Here is a 23263-nt window from a genome sequence, read left to right as displayed (position 1 = left end):
GGCAGGGTCCAAAAACAGGTGATTGGGCAGGAAAAAAGGGGAAATGCTGGATAGCTTGGCAAAAACACAACACAATCTGGCAGAGAAGGAAGGACTCATGAGAGAATGAGCCACAGGTGTGGAGATGGGCGGGGAAAACCAGGTGCAGGCAATGAGAAAATGCATAGGCTGAGAGGGAGGTGTGATCTGAAATAACAGGAGAGTTAATGATGAGACACGAAAACAAAAACAGATGAAAACTAACTAAGAGTTGGGATTCCTGATAGAGCTATTTGAAACTATTAATCACATTCTTTAATATCCACATCATGTTATAAATGCTGCTGAAATGTGTGACATAATGAACATTACACATTAGCCTACAAAACATGACCACAGATCATGAAGGAGTTATCTTTTCAGACTGAACTGGATCACAGCATCTGCAGGTAGATGACTTTTTTTACCCACACACAGTGTAGCAGCTAACATCAGCCTGCTCTTCTTGCAGGTTAATGTCCACATGTCTGTGCTGAATGTGGTTACACATTGTTCCAGTCCAGTGTTTTATGCTAATTTATTCTGACACAGCCTCCATTCAATCTTATTTCCTTGATCAAAATACTGTTAAATTGCTCTGGTTTTATGAGATCTCATTCCAACAAAACAGTACGTCCCTACAACGTTGTGATTGTGACGTATTATGTGTGATGTAACCACGTTACTGCAACATCAGAGTTACTGGGTCACCATTAGTTGTCTTACTACTTCGTTGTTGAAACATAACAGGTATTCTATGGTATTTTTGCAACGCCTGTTCAATGTCCTCTGAATGAGGTTTCCTGTACTTTGCAGAATGACGTTGTGGCAGCGTTGCTAAAACATCACGACATCTCCAAAATGTGGTGGAAATGTTGGGACGACATTGTGGCAATGTTTGAAATAATGTGCTGGCAACAGACACAGACACTCAACAGACACTCTGGAATTTCACTTGATAGGTTGCTACAACATCACATGTCACAAGAGTTAAGTTGCAGCTACGTTCCTGCAATGACTTTGTGTCAGAAAAGTCATTGCAGGAATGTAGCTGCAACTTAACTGCCATCCGCCAGAGCTGCATAACATCTTGGAGCCAACAGTTAGTGAGGGTGGTGACGTTTAATCTTATAGTTGACTAATTGCATACATCCCTGATAAATAGTTTATTGCTGTAACAGGAAAAAAAGTTTCTTGTTATAAGTTTGTCAGTCATAATAATGTAAAAATCCAATAAACTGCCATAACAATAAACTCTACGTTATAACAGGATACTGTTCTGTCTTTCTTTTTCTGGCATGGCAGCAGCTGCGCTCACTTCCTACTGAGGACACTAGAAAGCAAACTCTGTTTATTGTTTATTATGCTGTTATACTATTTGTTAAAATGTTTTATTAAACTAGAAACTGCTGTTGGTAAGAAGAGGTGTTTTACATCTGTAAGCAAAATCTTATATTTGGATTTATTTTCTGGGGTTTTCTGTGGTCCACAGATTCTGTTGCCGAGGCCTGTTGGAGAGCAGGTGAACACATCTGTTTTGGACCTGGGGAACTTCAGCACAACGGTCATAAACATTTCTTCAGTTAACGCTACACTGGTGTTAAAGGTCCAGTAAGATATTTTTATCTCCATTTCTGAGACCTGTTAATAGCACTTTATGAAACTATCAGCTTTGGTCTACTTTGAAACTGTGGACAGTTTTATCAAATTAACTGTATTAAGAGACCAGCCACTACAATCGAACCTTTGCTAAGCCCCGCCTTCCATACTGTTGCTAACTCTGTCAAGCTTTCCATTATCACGCTGCAGTTTACAGTGATACTGGCAGCAAATTTAACATCAACATTAGCAGTAATGCTTATTGAAAAGTGAGATCTTCAATTCCACAGAGAAGTAAACAAAAGCATTTCTAGTTGTCATTAGCAGATTTCTTGAGCGTAGGTAAGCAAATGTTCAAACCCCTTGAGTCAGCCAAGAAGTCTGTCTCAAGCTGAACTTTTAATGTTTCAGTCTGACACATTTTAAAACAAGAACCCTGTAAAAAGATCTGAGATATGTCAAGTTAAAGTAAAGTCCATGCTAAAAGACAGAGGCTAAAGCTACATCCCAGCCAACATTAGTCAAATTATGTAACACGACACGAATATGTATATGATAAACAAAATAGACTTTAACATCATAAAGGGAGGCACAGGGATTAGATTAAGTGCAGCAGACCTTGAGACGGTCTGCATCCAGACCAGCCAGACCATGATGGCCGCATAAAGAGACCCGAGAGAACAGGGTAAGAGCTAGGCTAACCTGATTTAAACTGAAAAGAAGTGAGACGGAGAGAGAAATGTTGCCGGATGGCCCACTTTGATTATGCACAAGCATCCTCCTCCTCAACCCCCCACATAATAAATCCCAATGTAACCCCCCAATGAGAATGAATGTGGCAAATGCAGTGGAATGTAACACAAATTTTGTAAGAGTTAATATTACTGCAGGTTGTAAGTTATTTAGCTGCATATGTCAACGTTTGCAGCTTACATTCGAGCAGATAAAGACAAAGTTTAATCCATTATTCTCAAGTTTTCTCTTGTGTTTCAGGTTTACCCAAAAAAGACGCCACTGTTGCTAATCTATGATTGGACAGTTGCTGTTTGGAGGAGTGGCTTAGCGAAGGGTCAATAGCTATCATCATAAATTGTGGAACTGTTACTAATTGTATTTTTGCTACTTGTATGAATTTTATGAAACTAAAAAAATGAGAAAACTGTTTAAATAACTGTTGTCGTCTTTCCTTTTCTGAATGCAAATTTTGCTGAAAGTATGCTGATATGCCTTTTAAAGATGGTTCCTTCAAGTGATCCGTTACCCTTCAAACTGTTCCTTGGTTACATGGAGTACCCCACTGACAAATATTATGTAGCGATGACGGAGATGCCTCACCAGGGAGCAACACAAGGTAACTGGTGTTGCTGCTTACTGGTGTTTTTTTTTTTACTATAAACTATTATAAATTAGATTTTTGATACATCATGTCAGTACTTGTGTGTGTTTGTCTTATACAGAGGAGAGATACACATGGCTACTAGAACCTAAGGATTTGAAGGGAAACACTGGTGTACACTATCTTGTAGTGAGGCCCATTGTTGGTCCAGGTATAAAATCCATCAAGGCCAATTTATCAATTACCCCCATCACTTCTGAGTGTAAATTTTGGGATGAATCAGTACTGGATTGGAGGACATATGGCTGCAGGGTAAGTACAGTAATATTAATTCTTCCTGTCATGTGTGATATGTTGCCTAAACTTCAATGACAGTGAATGTTGTTGTTTTCCAAGGTTGGTGTTCGGAGCACACATCTGGTCACCCAGTGTCTCTGCAACCACCTCACCTTCTTTGGGAGCTCTTTCTTTGTCACTCCCAACCTTGTCGACCCGTCACGCACTGCTGAGCTGTTTGCGAGTTTCGCTGAGAATCCTGTGGTTGTCTGCTTCGTGGGGGCGCTCTGTGTGGTATATCTACTGGCCGTTGCCTGGGCACGACAAAAAGACATTCAAGACATGGCCAAGGTGGGGTATATCTCCAGCTCCAGAGTATAGTCCAGAAAAAAACAGCAAAACAGTCAGTTATGAAGGCATCTTAAAGGTGTAATGTGTAAGATATGGCCAGAATTAGACTTTAAAACCTTCAAAAAAGGGTGCTAAACAGCTAACTCCAGCTAGCTATATGGTCAACATATCCTGCTTCCTGTGGGTCTTCTACTAAATCCACTGTCTAAATCAGAGACAGTAGAAGTAGCTTACAGGTGGATGTTGCTGAACTCTGGTGGTCAGGAGTGTTAATAACTCCTGTTACAAATAAAGGGTGTAATGAGAAATAAAAAATTGATAGTTATCACTAAAATAATATCGCTACAATAACATAAAAAACTATACTAAAGTAATAAAGCTACAATAAAATGAATAGCTAAAATAAAATGATATAGCTTTGTGTGCATTAATTTGAGAAGTAAAGCAGACATTTGAAAGTAAAGTAAAAGTTTCTTTTCCAAGTAACTAATTACTTTTATAATGCTGTAATTGGTAAAGTAATTCTGTTACTTTTTTGGAGAAGTAACAACTTGCACTGGTAGAAGAAGACATGCTGTTCCCTATTGTTTGGAGTTACCTTTGACAGGTGGCCATATTTTTACAGATTGCCCCTTTAAAATAAAGATGCTTCATGTTGTCCTCTGGCTGTCAGGTGAAGGTGACGGTGCTGGAGGACAACAACCCCTTGGATGAGTACCGGTACCTGTTGAGTGTCAGCACCGGGCATCGGAGAGGAGCCTCCACGTCCTCTCAGGTAAGAGGACATTCAGAGACACTTATAGGAAATATAGTTATAGATCCAGCTGTTAGATTTGGCAGAAAAGGCTCTGCTGTGTCTGCACAGCTACAAGGATTCTGTGCTGCCATCACTGAAGCACATTCAGAATTTACTTAGATGTCACAACCCTCTAGACCTCAGCAGAATTATTATTAATGTCTTTGGCAACTTATCTGAGAAGAATCAGTGAATTTATATGTGGAAAACTCACAATGTGGTCGGTCATCCCTTCTGAATCTTTGTCACATTTACACTTCCCTGCCTAAAAACAGCGTCCATCTTTGGCGGCGAGAGTTGGGCAGATCCCACACAAAGCTCAGGATTTTTTCCCATGTTTTAATGCACTCCGAATGATAAAATGATGGTTGCTCTTGGACACTATTAAGGCATAATTCACATTGGGGTCCTGCATCATCTTCCCATGGTTTATTCTGCAATACTGACCTGCTCACTGCTCACTGTACATTATTATTACATAGTTACTTACAAAACCTGAGCTTCTCACTATGCTGCCAGGTGACGTGCTGCATCATGTTGGTTGGGCTACTTGCGGGTCATCACCCTCTTGCAATATTTGTACGCAGCCTGAGTCTTGTCTGTGATCTTCTCGCCCTCTTCATTTTTGAATACAGAGGGCCCTGTCTTACGCTGATCTAAAGCGCAAGGTGCAATGGATTTAATTTATTCAAGGTGTGTCCAAATCCATTTTTTCCATCTTGCTCCAGGGATGCAGGGGTATCCTGTCCTGTCCTGCCCCTTGCGCCACCAGCGCTACACGTGGATACACCTATCAGATATGCCCATCATTAATTCACTGGCGAGTTTAGACTGACATGCAATAAGCCGACCAGAAAGTCCACTCTCATCACCTTTAGGAAGCAGGTGTGCCAAGAGCGCAAGCGATGGCAGCATGATGGCGAATTTACCATGAGGAAACAAAGAGAAAGGATTTTCAAAGTGAGGAGACAGATCTCCTGGTTTGAGAAGTGAAAGCGCGAGCGTGTTCAATATATGGAGACGGCAGGACGTGTCCAAAACAGCTTCATGAGGAAATAGTTTGTTTTACATGAACACTGATGAATGAACTGTAGCTGTCCTGCAGATATGTAACTGGTTATGTTTTACACTGAAACACCTTGAAAATGTGTTGTACCTTAAAATTCATTATTATCATGTCATTATTATGCGGCTCTGCTGGCTGAGGACTGGGGGGGAGAGATGACACGGTGGAGAGGAGAGACGAACTGATCCAGCCACCTCAACGGAGCAGCTGACCATGCTCCTCCTTTCCTTTCCTCTCCTCATCCTCATCTCCTCCTCCCATCCTCACTCCTTCGTCCTGCTAACACCACTGTGGCTGTAGGAAACAGAATTTGAAAGTGTTTCTGAAGTTTGAGGTGCGCAAAATTATACACGGTATATCCAGTCAGTTCTGTCAGAAGCACACAGACCTTTTTCTCTCCGGGTCGGGCTGGTCTCAGATATCAAAGTACATTACACGCTCTTTATGCTCTTTAAAAATGGCATCGCGATTCATTTTTCATCTCAACTGATTTCAGTCGTCACACATTTGTATCGATTTTTCAGTCTTACGATGCATTGTTAGATCCTTAAATATTCCTGTACTGAATTTTTGCTGCTGAATGTGCCCATTTTATTGTTAATTGCGTTTTAGACTTTATGTGGCTTAGATTCTGTACTTTTTATTGTTATTTTTCTTCTCCTTCTGTGAATATGTGTGTGAAACAGCTAATGGCAATCAGCCACTACAGGTATAACATCTGGAAAACCGATGGCTTCATTGCTCTTGATTCTTTTAATTTGTGTGAAACTAGCTGGTGAATGAAGTGGAGCATTTAACAGCTGAAGAGCCAGTTGTCTCCCTCATGGTTGGTGGAGAACAAAAAGAGTGAACTGAAGAGTGACGATTGAAATTCTGTAAGATGTTCAAAAACAGGACTCCAAATGATGACGTGATAATATGTCAGTTTTGGGTTTTCAGCTTGTTCTGATGCTTTGTGACCAAAAAAAAAAGTAAAAATTACCAGCAGAGCATTCAAGCTTTTCAACTGTGTGTTTTTCAACTGTGTGTTTTTCAACTGTGTGTTTTTCAGCTCTGTGTTTTTCAGCTCTGTGTTTTTCAGCTTTGTGTTTTTCAGCTCTGTGTTTTTCAGCTCTGTGTTTTTCAGCTCTGTGTTTTTCAGCCCTGTGTTTTTCAGCCCTGTGGTTTTCTGGTGATTATTTGCCTCTTTTTTGAAACTGTCTGAGATAATAATTTAATTTTATGCTGATTGGCCCTATTGAAGGGATGATGTTAAATTTACTTGTGTGTCGACCACGAACTTTGCTGACGCCATTTCATGGGATTTACTGGAATAATTATTATTTGTCAGCTCTGCCAATTTTGAATTTAATTGCACTAAACAGCCAAATGTGTCAGCGCTGTTTGTTATTTACTGGTCGAAGTGGACGTCTTGCTGATTGTTTTTTGTTCTAAGTAAAGTGGTTTAATTTCAGTTTGAACAGAAAACTGAACTGTTTCAGGTGACAATAACTCTGCTGGGTGCAGAGGGAAGCAGTGAACCACATCACCTGACAGATCTGAAGAAGCGTGTGTTTGAGAGAGGCGCGGTGGATTTGTTCCTGATAACCGCACCCTTCTGTCTGGGAGACCTGCAGGGCGTCAGACTGTGGCACAACAACTCTGGTAGCCACCCTGCCTGGTAGGCAAATACTTTACCTCATCATTTAAAGAACCTTGTAACTCTCTGAAACCACCTGATGATGCACTGACCTGCTTATAGAACCACTCTGCTACACAAAGCCTGTAGAAACACCTATAAGAACTTCAGCAAATACAATCAAAAACAAAAAGGGCAGCTGTTGTAATTTTCTGGTGTAACTGTATTAAAATCACTGCATAAAATTAGATTGAAGTAAACTGTAAGGAGTTCTCCAAGTCTGTTAAATAACTGACTGTCTTCAGAGGCAGAATATACATGAATTATGTGATATTTTCCACCCCGATAAAAACAATCCAACATTAAAAGCCCACCTAGAATTATTTCTCTTTTTCTGATTATAATAACATTTTGAGATTGAATTTTTTTCATTCTCCTGTCGTCACCATCACTGAGTTCTGTTTGAATGAAAGTGGGAGAGCTTGTTGTTACAGAGCACCTGGATGACGTATTTCTGCTTCTACATCAATCCCAGTTGAGAGCGGGTACTGTGATTGGTTTCCTTCTGTGAGGAACACAGCGTGTGACCAATTTCATTTTAGAAAAGAGAAAAACATCAACAGCCGACTTCAAAGCTGTGCTCAACCTAAAAGAGTAACGACAACCTTCCTAGAAATGTAGTGGAGTCAAAAGTACAATATTTATCTTTGAAATGTAGTGGAGTGAAAGTTTCCAAAAAGTTTCTGTTGACTTCTGTCTGTCAGTAAATATAACTGATTATTTCAGAATGTAATTACATGTAAACATCTCAGGCACTGCTAGGATGCTATTTGATGTATGTGTGTGAGATGGTGTCATAATTAGTACTGAGTCTTGAGTTATGGCCAAAAATGTGTTTTGTGAGGTCACAGTGACCTTTGACCTTTGAGCACCAAAATCTAATCAGTCCATTCTTGAGTTCAAGTGGACATTTGAGCCAAGTTTGAAGAAATTCCCTCAAAGGGAGTTGGAGGAACCAAAAACATGATGCCTGTGGCCTCGTGCAGCCATTAAAAAGGTTTTCTCAGAAAGTGTGAATCACAGTAGTACTTCAACATACAGTCATCGATGTGCACAAAAAAAAAAGATACGCAGGAGGCGTAATTATGAACTGAATTACCTCAGGCTGTCATCACTCTCGCCCTCATTTCTTGAAAATATCACACTTACGGATGTTTGGCCCATAATAGCAGTGAGTCATTCATCCTGGGCTGACAGACCGGATCATGTGGTCTTTGTTCACCACCTGTTACTTTCTTTTTCTTCTCATCTGTATTCTTGTTTTTTTTTTTTTTCACATCACTTTAAAGTCAAACCGTTCCTTTCTTAACTGAGTCAGAGTAGTTCATTGCAGCCCAGTCCTCATTTTTTAAAAACAAAATTACTTAGTTTTAGTACACAGTAGCATCTCAGTTGCTTTTTCTTACAGTCTAAAGTCTAGTTTATATTTCTTATTTCTGTCTACTGATTTTTTTTCACAACTAGTTTTAGTTTTTAGTTTACTTTCAGTTAAGAATATTAACCAGGGCACACATGTCATGAATCTGGCACACTTACTTTGTGCATGCACATATGAATGAAGGAGTACAGTCATGATTATCCTGATCTTACAGATGATTACTTCCTTTTCTTTTCAGGAAAACGTGGTCATCAAAAACAAGTCAGTGCTCATTTCTGTGACAAAATAGTTTCCCTTTTTGAGGTCTGCTTGTGGACCTCTAGTTTTTACTTTTTAGCCTGTCAGTTGTGGTATGAACTTTTGAACCTTTAGATCTGGTCACATGAAAATGAAAAGGTCAGTAGGATTTAGTGGCATCAAGCGGTGAGGGTGCAGACTGCAGCCGACTCAGTACCGCTCATCTCACCTACGGTAGCCATAAAAACATGAAAGTCTTGAGTCATTGTTTGGTTTTCTTTGTCCTGAGCTACTGCTTCATTAGATATAAATAGCTCTTTCTAAAAGGACAGAAATAGAAAGATAATTATTTTCAGGTGACTATGCGCTAATGAAAACATACATCTGTCACATTCTTCCACTAGATCTCCCTAAATCATACATACCAGACCTTTAAAAGTTGTTCCAGTCTTTATAGTTTCTTTCTTTTTTTCAGGTATGTTGGCAATGTCATGGTGCAGGACCTTAAGACGGAGCAGAAATGGCATTTTTTGTGCAACTCCTGGCTGGCCATAGACATTGGCGACTGTTCCCTGGACAAAGTTTTTCCTGTTTCGACAGAAATGGATTTGAAGAGGTTCAGGTAAGGTAAAATCTTTGAGGAGCGGGGGGGTAAAATTATATACACAAACAGGGTGTCGAACTCCACAAGCTGAATGTGAAATTTTCTCTTGACTTGGAACGATGAAAGCACAAATGGAATGCAAATGAAATGCAATAGTGGTTTGGATTTTAGGTTGTTTTCTGCACGGTTGGTTTTTGAAATATGACAAAGATACATATGAAAACCAGCAGGCAGGCTGTAGCTTTCAATTGGGCCCCCACCTCCACGTTCATGAGGCGAGCAACGATTGAAAAATCTACCAACACACTGCATTAGAGCAGAGCTGAGAATGAAATGGAAACCAGTGTACAAATTTCTCGTGGCTCAGAGCCCATTCAGCCCCTAAAAATGTGATTCATTTGGAGAAAGAAAGAAAGAAAGAAAGAAAGAAAGAAAGAAAGAAAGCAGTGTATTCTCTAAGTGAAGACAGCATGTTTCTCCCTGGCAATCATACACTGGAAATCATACATGTCAATATATTGATAAAATCCATTTTGCCCCCAAAAATACACTAAATACCTTTAATTAAATTTCCTAATTAAAAGTCCTCACCACATACAGTATATTATATTGAATCTGGACAGACGTGGCTGTAAACTGAATACTTGGCGGAGTTATACAACCGCAAGGCAGTAATTCTAGTTCTATATTTTATGTGTACAGAGAAATTAATAGTTAATTTAAATTCAGTTGAACTGAATCAAAGTAAAACGAAATAAGAGCTGTCACTTACATCTAATCCCTATTAAACCCCTAAATATTCAGGCCACATTTACTGAGGAAATATACTGTAGCTCTTTCCTTTATGCGCTGAAGCATTAGCTGCAGAGCTACGTCGAGGTTTATCAGCGACAAAATGTGACGCTAATCCATCACTAATTGGTGATGGATTCAGGAATTAGTCAAGTTCACAGGGTTACCCCTTGTTGCTTTTGTCTTCCAGTAATTTATTCTTCATGAAGACGACGAAGGATTTCAGTGACGGACACCTCTGGTACTCTGTGATCAGCCGCCCGCCGAGCAGCACCTTCACTTGTGTTCAGAGAGTTTCCTGCTGTTTCTCCCTGCTGCTCTGCACCATGCTCACCAGCATCATGTTTTACGGCATCCCAACAGATCCGTCTGAGCAGACCATGGACCTGGGTACGACAGGCTTTTATTACGGTTCAAAGTACTCGAAGATGAAAGGCCAATGTGTTATTGATCTTAGGTTGCCTCTTATATCTGTACTATTTGTATGAGGTTTTTCAGTTTTCAGAACTCTGTAGTTTGTTTGTGACTTTTTAAAGTAGCTGGTTGTTTGCCATGAACCCCGTGTGTGAAACAACCATTATGTGAATACCAGTTACATCAGCAGTGCGAGAACAGAATCTTATGATGAAAAACGTATTTATTGATTTGTTGATCATAAAAGATCATGTGAAAATGGAGTGCACATTTTGCTCAATCTCTTTTACTTCACACTTTCTGTTTGCAGGTCACTTTGAGTTCACATGGCAACAGTTCATGATTGGAGTTCAGAGTTCCCTCATCATGTTTCCAATCAACATCCTTATTGTTAGTATCTTCAGAAACACTCGTCCCTGGGAGACGTCTTGCTGCAGACGCAAAACAGAAAAACCAGACACTCTTGAACAGGCTTCCTCCTCACAGACTGATGCCACCAACGTGAATGTGAATGTCACTTTAGAAACTGTCATCAAGGTTGGTGCTTCAGTTTTTTTTAAACATTCCATTTAAAGGTAGCAGTTCAGTCAGATTTTTAGATAGTTTTGCTGTGAGTTGACAAGTTTTAAAGACAGCCTGTGGTGCTCAAAATGCTGAAAAAAATACAGTACCAGTCAAAAGTTTGGACACATTCTCTTGTTCAGTTTTTTCTTTATTTTTATTCCATTGAAGGTTAATTCTGGACATCAAAACTATGAAATATGGAATTATATTGTAAGCAAAAATGTGGGGAATATGGTTTATATTTAAGATTTAATAATGCTGTACCAAAGCTTTGATTGCAGAAGTAAGTGTGTGAGAGTGTTTCTGCTTTGTATTGTTACAAGTGTGCAAAAGTTTCTTTGTTTCTTTGCTCCTCAATCCTCACTTGAACCAGAAGTTCTTCTGGCTCCGCCATCTTGCAGGCCTGAAGTTCTTATTTCAGTCAGACAACTAACATTTAAGAAAGTTTATTGCAGCAGCAGAACATAGTTAGACTTTGGCATCTAGGCTCCGACCTCTTCGCTCCTCACAGATTATGTTAAATAAAGATATAGAGGAGTGATGAACGAATATCTTGGACCCCCTGCTGGAGCCTGCAGGTGGATGTTGGGGTGGTGGTGGGGCTGAATGAACAGGCAGTTACGCTGATGCAAGGCAGCAATGGCACTGACAGGCATGGAGAGATGGGAGGTTTTTGCAAATAGACTGCAAATAGACTGCCAGATTGGAAGGGTGCGTTTGGTTTGTACTACAGAGTGTGAGGCGTGTTGCATGTGATTGCAGTGCAGTTCAAGTTGACTGCGTGAACTAGCTCACAGGCGTCATTACATTTCTGCTCAGAGGAGCAAGGATAAACAAGGCTAGGCTTCACGGAAGTCTTTTACCGCCCAACAATGCCCCCTCATTGATACCAGTTATTGATTGGACACTGCAGATGATTGGACTGATCTGACGTAATAACATCACTCAGATTTCATACCAGATTGAAGACAGATAGCCGATTAAACTCAAGTGCAACACGCACTGTTTTGACAGATTAACTGTGTATTTTCCAATATTTAGCTTATTGTTTTGTGTTTATCTATTTTGCGGCATGAACCATAGCATCCAAACACAATGGAACTACACACATCTATTTATTACTTGTTTGTGTATGTCATGTGACCCATCACCAGCAGATCTTTCAAGAAATCATATAAAACGTGTGTTGAAGCCAGTATGGGGATTTTTTATTTGTTTTCTGATTCATCATCTAGCTAAAAATCTATAGTTTTAGGTCTAAATGCTCATCTATGATTGTAATTAATCTGCAGATCATAAAAATTAACTTTATGATTAATAATGGATGGGTTGCAGGTGGAAGCGTCTCCCCTTTGGAGAGAAGTGGTGCTTATTTGTGCACAATGGCCCAGCAGCTGCAGTGACAGAACTGCAGGTGTGGAAACATCTGTGGCAGTCTCTCTAATAATTATCAGATCTTTAAAGAAAACATTCAGACATCAGTACAACACACAATAAAGAAAACTCTCTCTGTTCTGACATCTGAGACAATAATTATTCGTTCAGGTGGTTGGCGGCTGCATGATTTAAGTGCACATGCAGAGTCAGGCAAAATCAGAGCCAAACCGCTCACATCCTGTCACTAAAAGGACCACAATCATCATCCTTGAGTTATTAGAAACATTTTCCCTTTCATGATCTGAGCAACATCTCTTTTGTGGAAAGAGATGTTGCCGTTGAGTCTTTCAAATGAAATTTTTGGAGTAAACCGAGCACCATCTAGTTCCATTATATTAGACTCGATTTTTCCAAAACTCTGCAACTCGCACCAAAACTATCTAGATGAATAAACAGCACTACAGGTATGATCCAAATGATAAGCTTTTTATGCCCTATGAAACTCCATGTATTATCAAAATAGTGATGAATAGACAAATAATTAACCTTGTATTTATATAGTGTATATTAAAATTTCATATATATTTTATTTGTAATTTTATATAAAAAAAATGTGCATTTTTCCATCAGGACATTACAAGAATTGCCAATTCATTGTCCAAGACTGTGAAAAGCAACATACCATCGACAGAGTCTGAGTTTGGGCCTGGACAACCAGTTGACATCAACGCTGTCCTCTCTGTGGTGGAGGACTTCATCAAACAGAACAACAAAACCAGCGACACCACCCAGTCCAAAACTCAGCTACCAGGTGTGTACCTGCTGTGAAAATTGTGACATTTCATCTGAAATCCACCTGACCCCACACTGTACGAGCACTTTACTGTATAAAGACAAAGAGAACTAAAACCCCGTAACCTTGCCAATCCAACATCTGTTCTACTCAGCTCTTACAGATTTCTTTCAGTAGTCTTTTAAAGGATTCCCCAGGTTAAACGGTTTAATTGATTGATATGTCAGTGGAGTCCAGCAGGCTGTGGGCTTTTGTTTTGCATGCATGTGTCTTGTGCTCCTGCTGTGTTCCTGCAGCCTGAATCAGCAGTGGGAACCAACTCGCTTCAACCATAGATTGTATGTTAAATAGGATTTCAACCTATTTGGTTAACAATCTATAGCCCCAACTCACTATTTAGAAAACATACAGTAAATGAAAAGCAACACAAGGAAAACAGTAAAATATCCACGCCTCACCGGCGACATCCATATCGTATTTCACCTCCAGACAAAGATTATATAAAGCAGCAGCGTGTTTCTTTCAGGGCAGTTTGTAAAATAAAGGTTTTCATAGACAGGAGTGCCTCTAAAGAAGTGGTAATATCCAACTCATTCAATGTCCAGGGTGCATAAAAGGGGAAAGCAGCTTTACCTTAACCTCTGAGTGCACCCTGGAGACATTTTAAAGAAGCTTATAAATAAGTTTATATAAGTGAGTAATTTACCTCACAGCAGCATGAATGTTTTTCTCCTCTGGTATAGAGAGGACCATTCTACAGTCAGATAAAATGAAGTGGTGAGTGCGAGAGCCTGCACTTGTTACAAAACCTAATGCAGTGTTATGCAATATGCAAAATCCATGTTTTTTGAGGAGGGTTGAATTTGCATGCATGTAAACCACATCACTGCAATATAATAAGAACTTCGAACAATTGAAAAGTTGTTTTTGAATCTGTACATTGGTAATCTAGACAAAAAAAAGTACAAAGTTCTTATCGCACTATGAACTATGGCTCAGATCTTCCAGCTGGTTTCTTTCCCCCTCAGTGCTCTCAGACGTAAAGGTAAAACTTTTTCATTTTATGCTCATTGGGCGTGGAATGAGTTGCAAAAAAGCTCTTCTTTAGAAGCACTCCCACATTTGAATACTCAAAGGTCTTTTGCAAACTGAAGGAAACATGTTGGTGCTTTACACAGTCAGTCTTTTATATGAAACTGCATGTGCTGCCGCCTTGACCAGGACTCCCTGAAGGAAGAGATCTTTGAGAGAAGAAACATTAGAAACATTTATATTCTTAAATTTTAAAATACAGAAAAAACATTGTTAGCTACAGGCCCCATATGACTGAATAATATAGTACCTTCTAGAGACAAACTGAATGGAATTGAATTTATCTAATGCCTACCTGGCCACAGGTCGAGAAATTTGTAGGAAGTTACTCTTTTTAAAAACGTACCTTCTAAAGTCGGTACAGTGGGATCAACTGACTTTGAGTGAGTCATGTATTGGTCCTTTTGAAAACTGGACCAGTTTTAATTTTGACAGTGAAATCTGCATCTAATTAGGTTTTAAAAGTCATACATAAGACAACTGAAAACTCTGTATACAGTGACTTCTACAGACAATATTAATTAATGATCAAGCATTAAATTCTGCATAATTGTGCAGATTTTCCAAATGTTTTATGAAACAGTAGTACATATCTTTTTTGCTTGTCAATCCCAGTATGTTATAGCTTTTCACATCTACTGTCTGTTGTACAAGAAGCATCATATGCAGTTTGGTGCTGTTCACTGCGTCTTCAGACAGACTGCAAAGTGAATTTTAGAGGAGTTGCATTTACATACAAAGTCAGTTGAAAAACGCAAATTCACCCCATATGACACAAATTAAATATTTACTCTAGTTCTGCAGCTTTATGAATAAATGCACAGAGTCAAAAGGACAAAGGAAAGAGACTGAAGGGATTAACAGAAAGAACCAGAACTTCTGCTCAATGAGGCTCAAACAGACAGATACACTCCCACAGACACAGTGGAGCAAACAGTTACCACACACTTCACATATTTGTTGTTTCAAATGAATAAACAGATTAGTGAAGAGATTGCACAGATAGTCCAGCAGTCAAATTTGCATTAATGATGCAAGGTTAAAATTTTCTTTGCTCTCTGTCTGAACAAATCTGTATAACATGTACAAACCTCAATTCCAGAAACATTTGGGACACTGTGTAAAACATAACTAAAAACTAAAGTGCTTTTTGTAAATACACACTCTTTCTGCATTTGATGCCTGCAACACGGACCAAAACAAGTTTGGAGAGGGTCACTGTGTTTACCACTGTGATACATCGCCTTCTCTAAAAAACAACACTTAGTAAACATTTGGGAACTGTGGACACTAATTTTTGAAGTGCTGAAAGTGAAATTCTTTCTTATTCTGTCTTATTCTGACTTCAAGTGTTCAACTGTCTGGGGTCTCTGTTATATTTTGTGCTTCATAATGCACCACATATTTTCAATGGGAGACAGGTCTGGACTGCAGCCAGGTCAGTCCAGTGCCTGAACTCTTTTACTACGAAGCCACACTGTTGGAACACGTCCACAATGTGTCTTGGCATTGTCTTGCTGATATAAGCAGAGACATTTCTGAAAAAGACATCGTCTGGATGGCAGCATATGTTGCTCCAAAACCTGTATGTACCTTTCAGCCATCACTGATGTGACACATGCTGGTTTCAATGCAGTGCTGCCTGAGGGGTCAAAGGTCACAGGCATTCAGTGTTGGTTTTCAGCTTTGTCCCTTACATGCGCAGATTTCTCTGGATTCTCTGAATCTTTAATATTAAACAGTGTAGATCCCTAAATTCTTGGCAATTGTGTCTTGGGAAACATTGCTCTTAAACTGTTGGACTATTCGCCCATGCAGTTTTTCACAAAGTGGTGACCACTCTTTCTTGTGAACGACTGAGCATCTTGAGGGTGCTCAATCACGATACTGTCACCAAGTAACCTCTTTACCTGTGTAATGGTCCAAACAGGTGTTTTCCACAACTTTCCCAGACATTTGTTGCTGCTGTCCCAACTTTTTTGGAACATGTTGCAGGCATCAAATTCCAAATTACTATATATTTACAAAAGCAAGAAATTTTCAGTTTGAATATTAAATATCCTGCCTTTGTACTGTATTAGGTTGAATATAAGTTGAAAAGTATTTGCAAATCATTGTATTCTAGTTTATCAGTCAGTTTAACAGTTTTACAGTCAGAAATTCTGTCCATTTTCAGAGGGCAGTCCCAGTTCACATCCCGGGTCAACAGTGGAGGGGATTCAGAAGAAAAGCAACAAAACCCAGTATCTATACCGGCAGCTGTGTCACATTGACAAAGAGCTCAGTCTGCTGGGACCCTCCAGCTTCCCCACCCCGCACAGCCACTGCCGAGCTCTGCTGCAAGTCCAGGGCATGAAGGGCTTCCTCGAAGATCAGCTCTTCAAATTCAGCTGCGTCGACTTAGATGAACCCGTCCAGAAGAAGTACAGACTTGACTCATTTAAAAGACCACACCGGTGGATTTGCATGTATTAGCCCGTTATCTGCAAACTTCTGAATTTCCAGCATACACCAGAGCCTTGAAAGCCACTTGGTCTTTAAAATGGAGAATTAATCACGTTTATGTTTATTTGATCTCTGTCTTTTTATGCATGTGTTTATTTGTCTGTTATCTTTTTATAATAGTTATTTATTGCAACAAGTTACTAATGGCAACCATTTTGGAAACTTGTGTCAACATGAATGAAATCCAATTGCTGATTGGGCAGTAGGCTTGCAAAACAGCTGGACGTAAATTTAAATGAATAGTTAATGAATAGTCACTTTTCAATCTTGTGAAACAGGCATATTCACTTCTTTGCCAAGAGTTAGATGAAAACATCTTTAACCCAAATATTAAACTAGAGCCAGGAGATGGTTAGCTTAGCTTAGCATAAAGTCTGGAAGCAGGGGTAAACAACTGGCCTGGCTCTGTTCTAGCTTTAAAAAATTTAACATCTTTAAATTTTGCTAGTTAAGATGTTATATCTTGTTGTTTTGATTTGCTTTTAAATCACTACACAAACTGAACTGTACAAGCAGGAGCCCACTATGATGTCACCCATTGGACTAATGTTTTTTTCATTATCGGGGTCACCATCTTGGTCTTTTTTTGCAATCAGAGCATGAGCAGTACTGACGAGAGTGTGGAGCTGGTGGGTGATGTACTGTTACCATGGCGGTGCTTGGTTTTGGCTTGTCTATTCAGCAGGAAAAAAAATGGCAGCCTGCCTGGCCACAAACTTGATTGTATTACTGCTAAAAATAAAACCAGAAGTTTGGGATCTTGTCGTCTTGTCGGGTAAATTTTGGCAAGAAAATGAATGAGCCTGTTTCCCAAAACGCTGAACAATTCACCAAGGAATTTAATATGTTGGATGATGGGCTAAAACATGCAAAACTATAATCTGGTATGGTATGATCTTTTTAGCCACTTTTCTTTTATGACATCAGTCTGTGTAAATGGATAACATCAGGCATGAAATCTTAGTGTATGTCATAAATGATAAAATGAAGTAAAATGTTTCAGAGCTGAATGTAGGAAATGTCCAATAAATTATTAATACTCAAGTGAAATGCTCTTCATACGTGCTATCTTTGAATAAATGGTATTTTTTTCCCTCCTTTCATTTTTAGGCTGAACTCTGCAGACAGCGCTGACGGTGATGGAAGTCAGAAGAAAACAGCGTGCTGTCATGGAGGGCTGCCCTGGTGGTTCATTTTTTTTGGCTGGCTGTTAGTGATCGCAACCAGTGTTGTATCGGGATACTTCACGATGCTTTATGGCTTGAAATTTGGGAAGGAACGCTCCGTAAGCTGGTTGGTATCCATGATTGTCTCTTTCTTTCAGAGCATCCTCGTCATTCAGCCACTGAAGGTGAGAAGAAACCTTCTCTTTGAGCACATGCTTAAATTCAATTCAGAGAGAACATCTGTTTTCACTTATTATCATGCATTTTTACCACAGGTGCTCGGTCTCGCAGTTTTCTTTGCACTGGTAATAAAGAAAGTAGATGAGGAGGATTTTCAAAATGTGGCGTATGTAGGAAATCCAGGTAGAAAAGGAAAATACTCTCAAGATACACTAACAGTCTAAAAGTTGGACTTATGGATCACTAGAAAAATTCAGATTTATAACAAATAACTCTTCACCTACAGGTGATTGTAAGGACCAACACACACTCAGACAGGATAACAGTCTCTATCAGCCTCCTCCTCCTGCAGACATTGAGAGGATGAGAAGGAACAAGATTTTGGAACAGAAAGCCTTCGCCCTCCTCAGGGAGATTTTGGGTAAGAAGAAAGACAGATTTATCAAAATGTTTTATTTTACTGGGGGTGTTTCAGAAAGGAATAATTGTATTTTTACCAAATCACTACTACTTTAGATGCCTATATGTCAGATTAGCCAGAGCTCAGTCCTTGTCCCACACCAATTTTCAGGCTCCAAAATTTAACCGGCCATTTCACAAAGCGCTACAGACATTTTTTCCAAGAGGGCAAAGTCATGACCTACCCTACTCTGCCTCTGATTGGCTTACCCTGATATTTTTACTTTAAGCCCCCGTCTCAACCACCAGTGAGTCAGATTTCACTCATGACTCACGCAACAGAAACGCCTTCATCTTTACCAGCTTCATGCGTCTCATGCGGCGGCTTCATCTGATGGGCATAAATGCATCCTGAAGCATTTATTTGGAATTGAAGTGTCTTTTTTTCAATGATGCGTGCATAAACATGAGGCTGGTGCTCAATAAAAATTCACTAGAAGCACATTTTACCACATTTTGTAATCCAGAGGCGGAGCAGAGTGTGTCCTCAGGCTCGAGCTCAGCTCATTTTGCCAACGCTGGTTTCATTGGGTAACTGTACATTTACTGCCACTAGACAACTTTACAGCTAAACTTGAATCCCTCTGCTCTTAATTGATTAATAACTATAATAACTATAATAATAACTATAATAATAATAATAATAATAATAATAATAATAATAATAATAATAATAATAATACAAACAAACAAAACTACAAACTAGAGCAGCCTATTCTTTTGATAGCAAATCCATGAAGTCCTTTCGCAGTTTGGTTTACGTTGTTTCCAATTCATTAAGATGATCCACTTGATTAAAAAGGCTGATGTTATAATACTATGAACAATTATTGCCTGCATAATGTCCATTTTCACACCTTGTATACAAGTGAGGGGGAGGATTTGATATTTATATTGAGAGGAAATTACAAATTTCTAGTAATATACAACCAAAATTGCAAGGGGACAGTATAGCAAGTGCATTAGAGTACTGTACTTCAGAACCATGTCAGCACAATCTGGATAACGTATGATCAATTTTCTTCAATGTGCATGGTGTAAAATAGCCTCTGTGTATTATCCTGTTACACTTGTACATTTTTGTATCTAACAGTTTGAAGTTTTAATACTTTAAGTACTGCATCCCATTGTGTTGTAGTTATGGATGCACCCATGTCTTTGTTCCCATTGTAGTTTAGTGTGAAAGTTGCTGTGAGTTGTAGCTGAGAAGAATAGTCTATACATTGCTCAGACTTTACCTCTACTACCTGCAGTTCCTATTAGTTTGTCTTCTGGGCCTCTCCTCTGTCCTGTGTCTATGCCCTTAATAGAATTTATCTGTCTGCTCTGAGCACAGCCACAGGCATTCTCATCAGCATCTCAATCCACACCCACTGCACACACACACACACACACACACACACACGCACACACACTGCAGTGCAGTGCTTATGCCAGAATCAAATGCATTGTGTTGATGAAAAATAGATAAGGAATATTCATACATATCAAAGAAAAAGTGCATTTTAAAGAGAAAGTTTGGCTGCTCGTTTGCTGCTGGATGCTTTGAAATGCAAAGGCCAAACTGACCCAACCAGTAAAGGCAATGACCACTAGCTAATCAGAACTAAACTCTACTATATTTGTCTTTTGTTGCAGCCTACATTGGCTTCATGTGGATGTTGCTGCTGGTGGCGTACGGCCAAAGAGACCCCAACGCTTTCTTCCTGAACCAGCACATCCAGAAAAGCTTCAGTCGGAACATCTCTGACAGCATGAGCCTGGGAGAAGTCTTCACTTGGGCCAACACATCTCTACTAAGTCACCTGTTTGGAGTTTATCCAGGTATTTTTATCTTGATAGATACAGAAAATGGTTGATGAGTCTAATCTGTTTTAATATACAATATTTCTATGAGGTCAAATACGAGCTTTTCTTTTGTCGTCATGATATAAAGCCACAGTCGTAGTTTGTTACTGACATGTTAAATATATATAACATGCACAAACATATTTAAATGTATTCTTTTACCAACTTCAACAACAACATGATCCTTTAGAATCTGACCATTCACTTATGTCCCAGGTGGTATCATTGTCCAACTGCCCTACATTCTGACACAAAACACACAAAAACACCATTCTTTTTGTTCACCTCTCTTTTCACACAAAATTTCAAGCCGGTGTTTTGTTCAGTGAAGCACAACGATTTACGGTGCCTTGTGTCAAAGCTGTGTGTGAAAAGCTGACTCCTCGCTCTCACAGTGAGCGGTAAAAACAGCAATCGATTTCATTTAGCAGCATGCTTTTAGTGTTTAATTTCTTATTTGTATCTTTTTAGTATCACACAGTTTAAGATAATAGAAGGGTTTTGTAAAGTCCGTCACAGTAGGGTAATGTCAAAATAGGGGCAATTAATAGGTGCCAAATAATTCTTCTGAGCCCACCTTCCCGCTTTGTCTTTAAAGAAACTACAACATGACTGTGTTTCCACCCAAACTTAATTAAAACCCTGGTTAACTGCCTGAACAATCAAAGGTGTGGCAGTTGGGTTATTGGTTGGATTTCTGGCATATCAGGAGTTTTTGTTGGCCGTCTTGCAGTTTGAGGAAGTTCCACTGTATAATGTCCTGTATGGCTGCCGTCAAAAGATTTGTTTCGATATTACCCGTGTAGTATTTTTCATGTTGTAGACTTCGACCAATCACAGGGCAGTTGAGTCTCAATCCCCTGATCATCAAATGCAGACGCTTTGGGTTGGTGGCTTGGTCTGAGCTTTGACCCAAAGCGTCTGCTCTTGGGTGGGTGGGTGCATCACCGCTGAAATAATCTTTGGGTCTGACTGAACTCGTGTAAATAAAATACAGAGACAACAAACTTAACTTACTTTCATTCAGCACCACTTGAGAAGCTAACAAAGCGAACAAAGAAACTTAAAAGTAATGTGTTCCAGGATTTATCACAGATGGGAACTCCAAGCTAGTGGGTAATGCCCGTCTTCGTCAATTGAGAGTGCAGAAGAACTCCTGTCAGATTGCTGGGTCCATGCTCCAGTTCGTACCAGACTGTCACGCTCCATATTCATGGGAGGTGGAGGACACGGGCACCTATGACCTTGGCTGGAACCGCTCTGCTGGGGATAATATCTCTACAAATACCTGCAGCCCATGGAAGTACCAGACACAGGCTCAGCTCAGGGCTCAACCTGTCTGGGGCAAAATGGTGCTCTACAGGGGAGGTGGCTTTGTCGTGGAGCTTGGCCCAGATTTACAAAACGCCAGCAGGTACGTACATTGACAAACTGGAATGCACTCAATACAAGAATCAAAGATTTTCATGAGTGAGTTTACATTTGCCTCAGTGGGCTACATTGGTTAAAATAAAGACAAAACTAGGATGATTGTCTTTTATGCTAAAGAAGAAAGGCCTAAAGTGGATGCACATCTTTTAAGACACAAAACCAAGTCAGAAACCTCAGACTTCAAGGATGAAACCGATCCATCTCAAGCAGGTTAGACTACTGTAATGGTCTTTTCTGGTGTCTCCACGAAAGCACTAATAAGCTTAACTTTGCACAAAAACTAGGAAAGCTGAACACATTACACCATTATTCTCAGGTCTCAGCACTAGCTATCAGTCAGTCATTTACATTTACATCACCGTTAAATCCCCCAAGTTGGGCTCGGGGATGAGGGCTGTAACATTAGATAAATTTAACCGGGAAAAAAAGGAAGGAAGGAAGGAAAACTGAGACAAAATGATGTAAACAAAGGTTCTTTTATTAACAAATGTGTCAAATTAAGTTAACAAATTAAATTAACATATGGGTTAACTTAACCTACTAAATTATACAACACACGCACACACAAAAGACAAGAAGTGTCCATGCTAGCCAGGGAGGCTAACAACAACAACAAACAAGAACACAAGCACAGAAAACAACGAGTGCCTTTGCTAGCTGGTGGGACTAACAAAGCACATGAGGGAGCCCAAACGAGTGCCCTCGCCAACCATGGAGGTAAACAAGGCACATGAAACAAAGACAAGTGACTTCACCAGCTGAGAGCGCCAGCAAAGCACTTGTCAACCACCATGAGTAGACTAACCTGCTGCTGCAGGATTAGGCTACAGACTGTGGTCTACCAAATGGCCCACTGGCCCTGAACGAATGGCCCACTAGCCCAACATGCAGACTTCTGTCCACCACATGGCCCACTGGCCCTGAATGGCTGCACTCTCCAAGCTTGTAAGCACCAGGTCCTGACTGCAGAGCAGCTGCACCTGTTGCCAATCACTGCAATCTGCAAGGGGCAGGGGCAGAACCTGGGCAGAGGAGATCACAGCACTACACAGACACTGTAGCACATAACAATTACATACATTCAAAATGTGATCATATATTAGCTTTAAACTTAAAGTAAATAGCTGCCCCCTTGAAGAAAGTTAAGGGACAGACTCAACCCAATTGAGTTTTATGATGTGTCTCTTCTTTCTTTCACTCCAGTTTATAACAAGTTTTTCTACAACGTAGAGTTGACGTGCTGTCATGTGTGGGCCCAGGCTAACTAGGCTAACTAACTTTTTGGCAAACTAGCAAACAAAAA

At 39.8% G+C, this 23263-nt stretch overlaps 1 protein-coding gene across 1 annotated transcript in view; it reads left to right on the top strand.

The window, feature by feature from the left end:
- The window catches only part of LOC146323353 (polycystin-1-like protein 2), a 68158-nt gene that overhangs the window by 32529 nt on the left and 12366 nt on the right, over positions 1 to 23263 (top strand). Inside the window, 16 exon segments of the mRNA XM_084723928.1 lie at positions 1511 to 1624; positions 2854 to 2968; positions 3075 to 3265; positions 3350 to 3580; positions 4254 to 4355; positions 6924 to 7102; positions 9211 to 9357; positions 10322 to 10521; positions 10856 to 11082; positions 13117 to 13297; positions 16548 to 16794; positions 17987 to 18227; positions 18318 to 18388; positions 18480 to 18643; positions 20320 to 20505; positions 21613 to 21943. Of these exon segments, the coding sequence (XP_084580054.1) occupies positions 1511 to 1624; positions 2854 to 2968; positions 3075 to 3265; positions 3350 to 3580; positions 4254 to 4355; positions 6924 to 7102; positions 9211 to 9357; positions 10322 to 10521; positions 10856 to 11082; positions 13117 to 13297; positions 16548 to 16794; positions 17987 to 18227; positions 18318 to 18388; positions 18480 to 18643; positions 20320 to 20505; positions 21613 to 21943 (2927 nt within the window).

This window comes from Lutjanus erythropterus, chromosome 8, assembly GCF_056507025.1.
Source record: "Lutjanus erythropterus isolate fLutEry1 chromosome 8, fLutEry1.hap2, whole genome shotgun sequence".
NCBI lineage: Eukaryota > Metazoa > Chordata > Actinopteri > Lutjaniformes > Lutjanidae > Lutjanus > Lutjanus erythropterus.
This window is presented reverse-complemented; position numbering and strand designations above follow the sequence as displayed.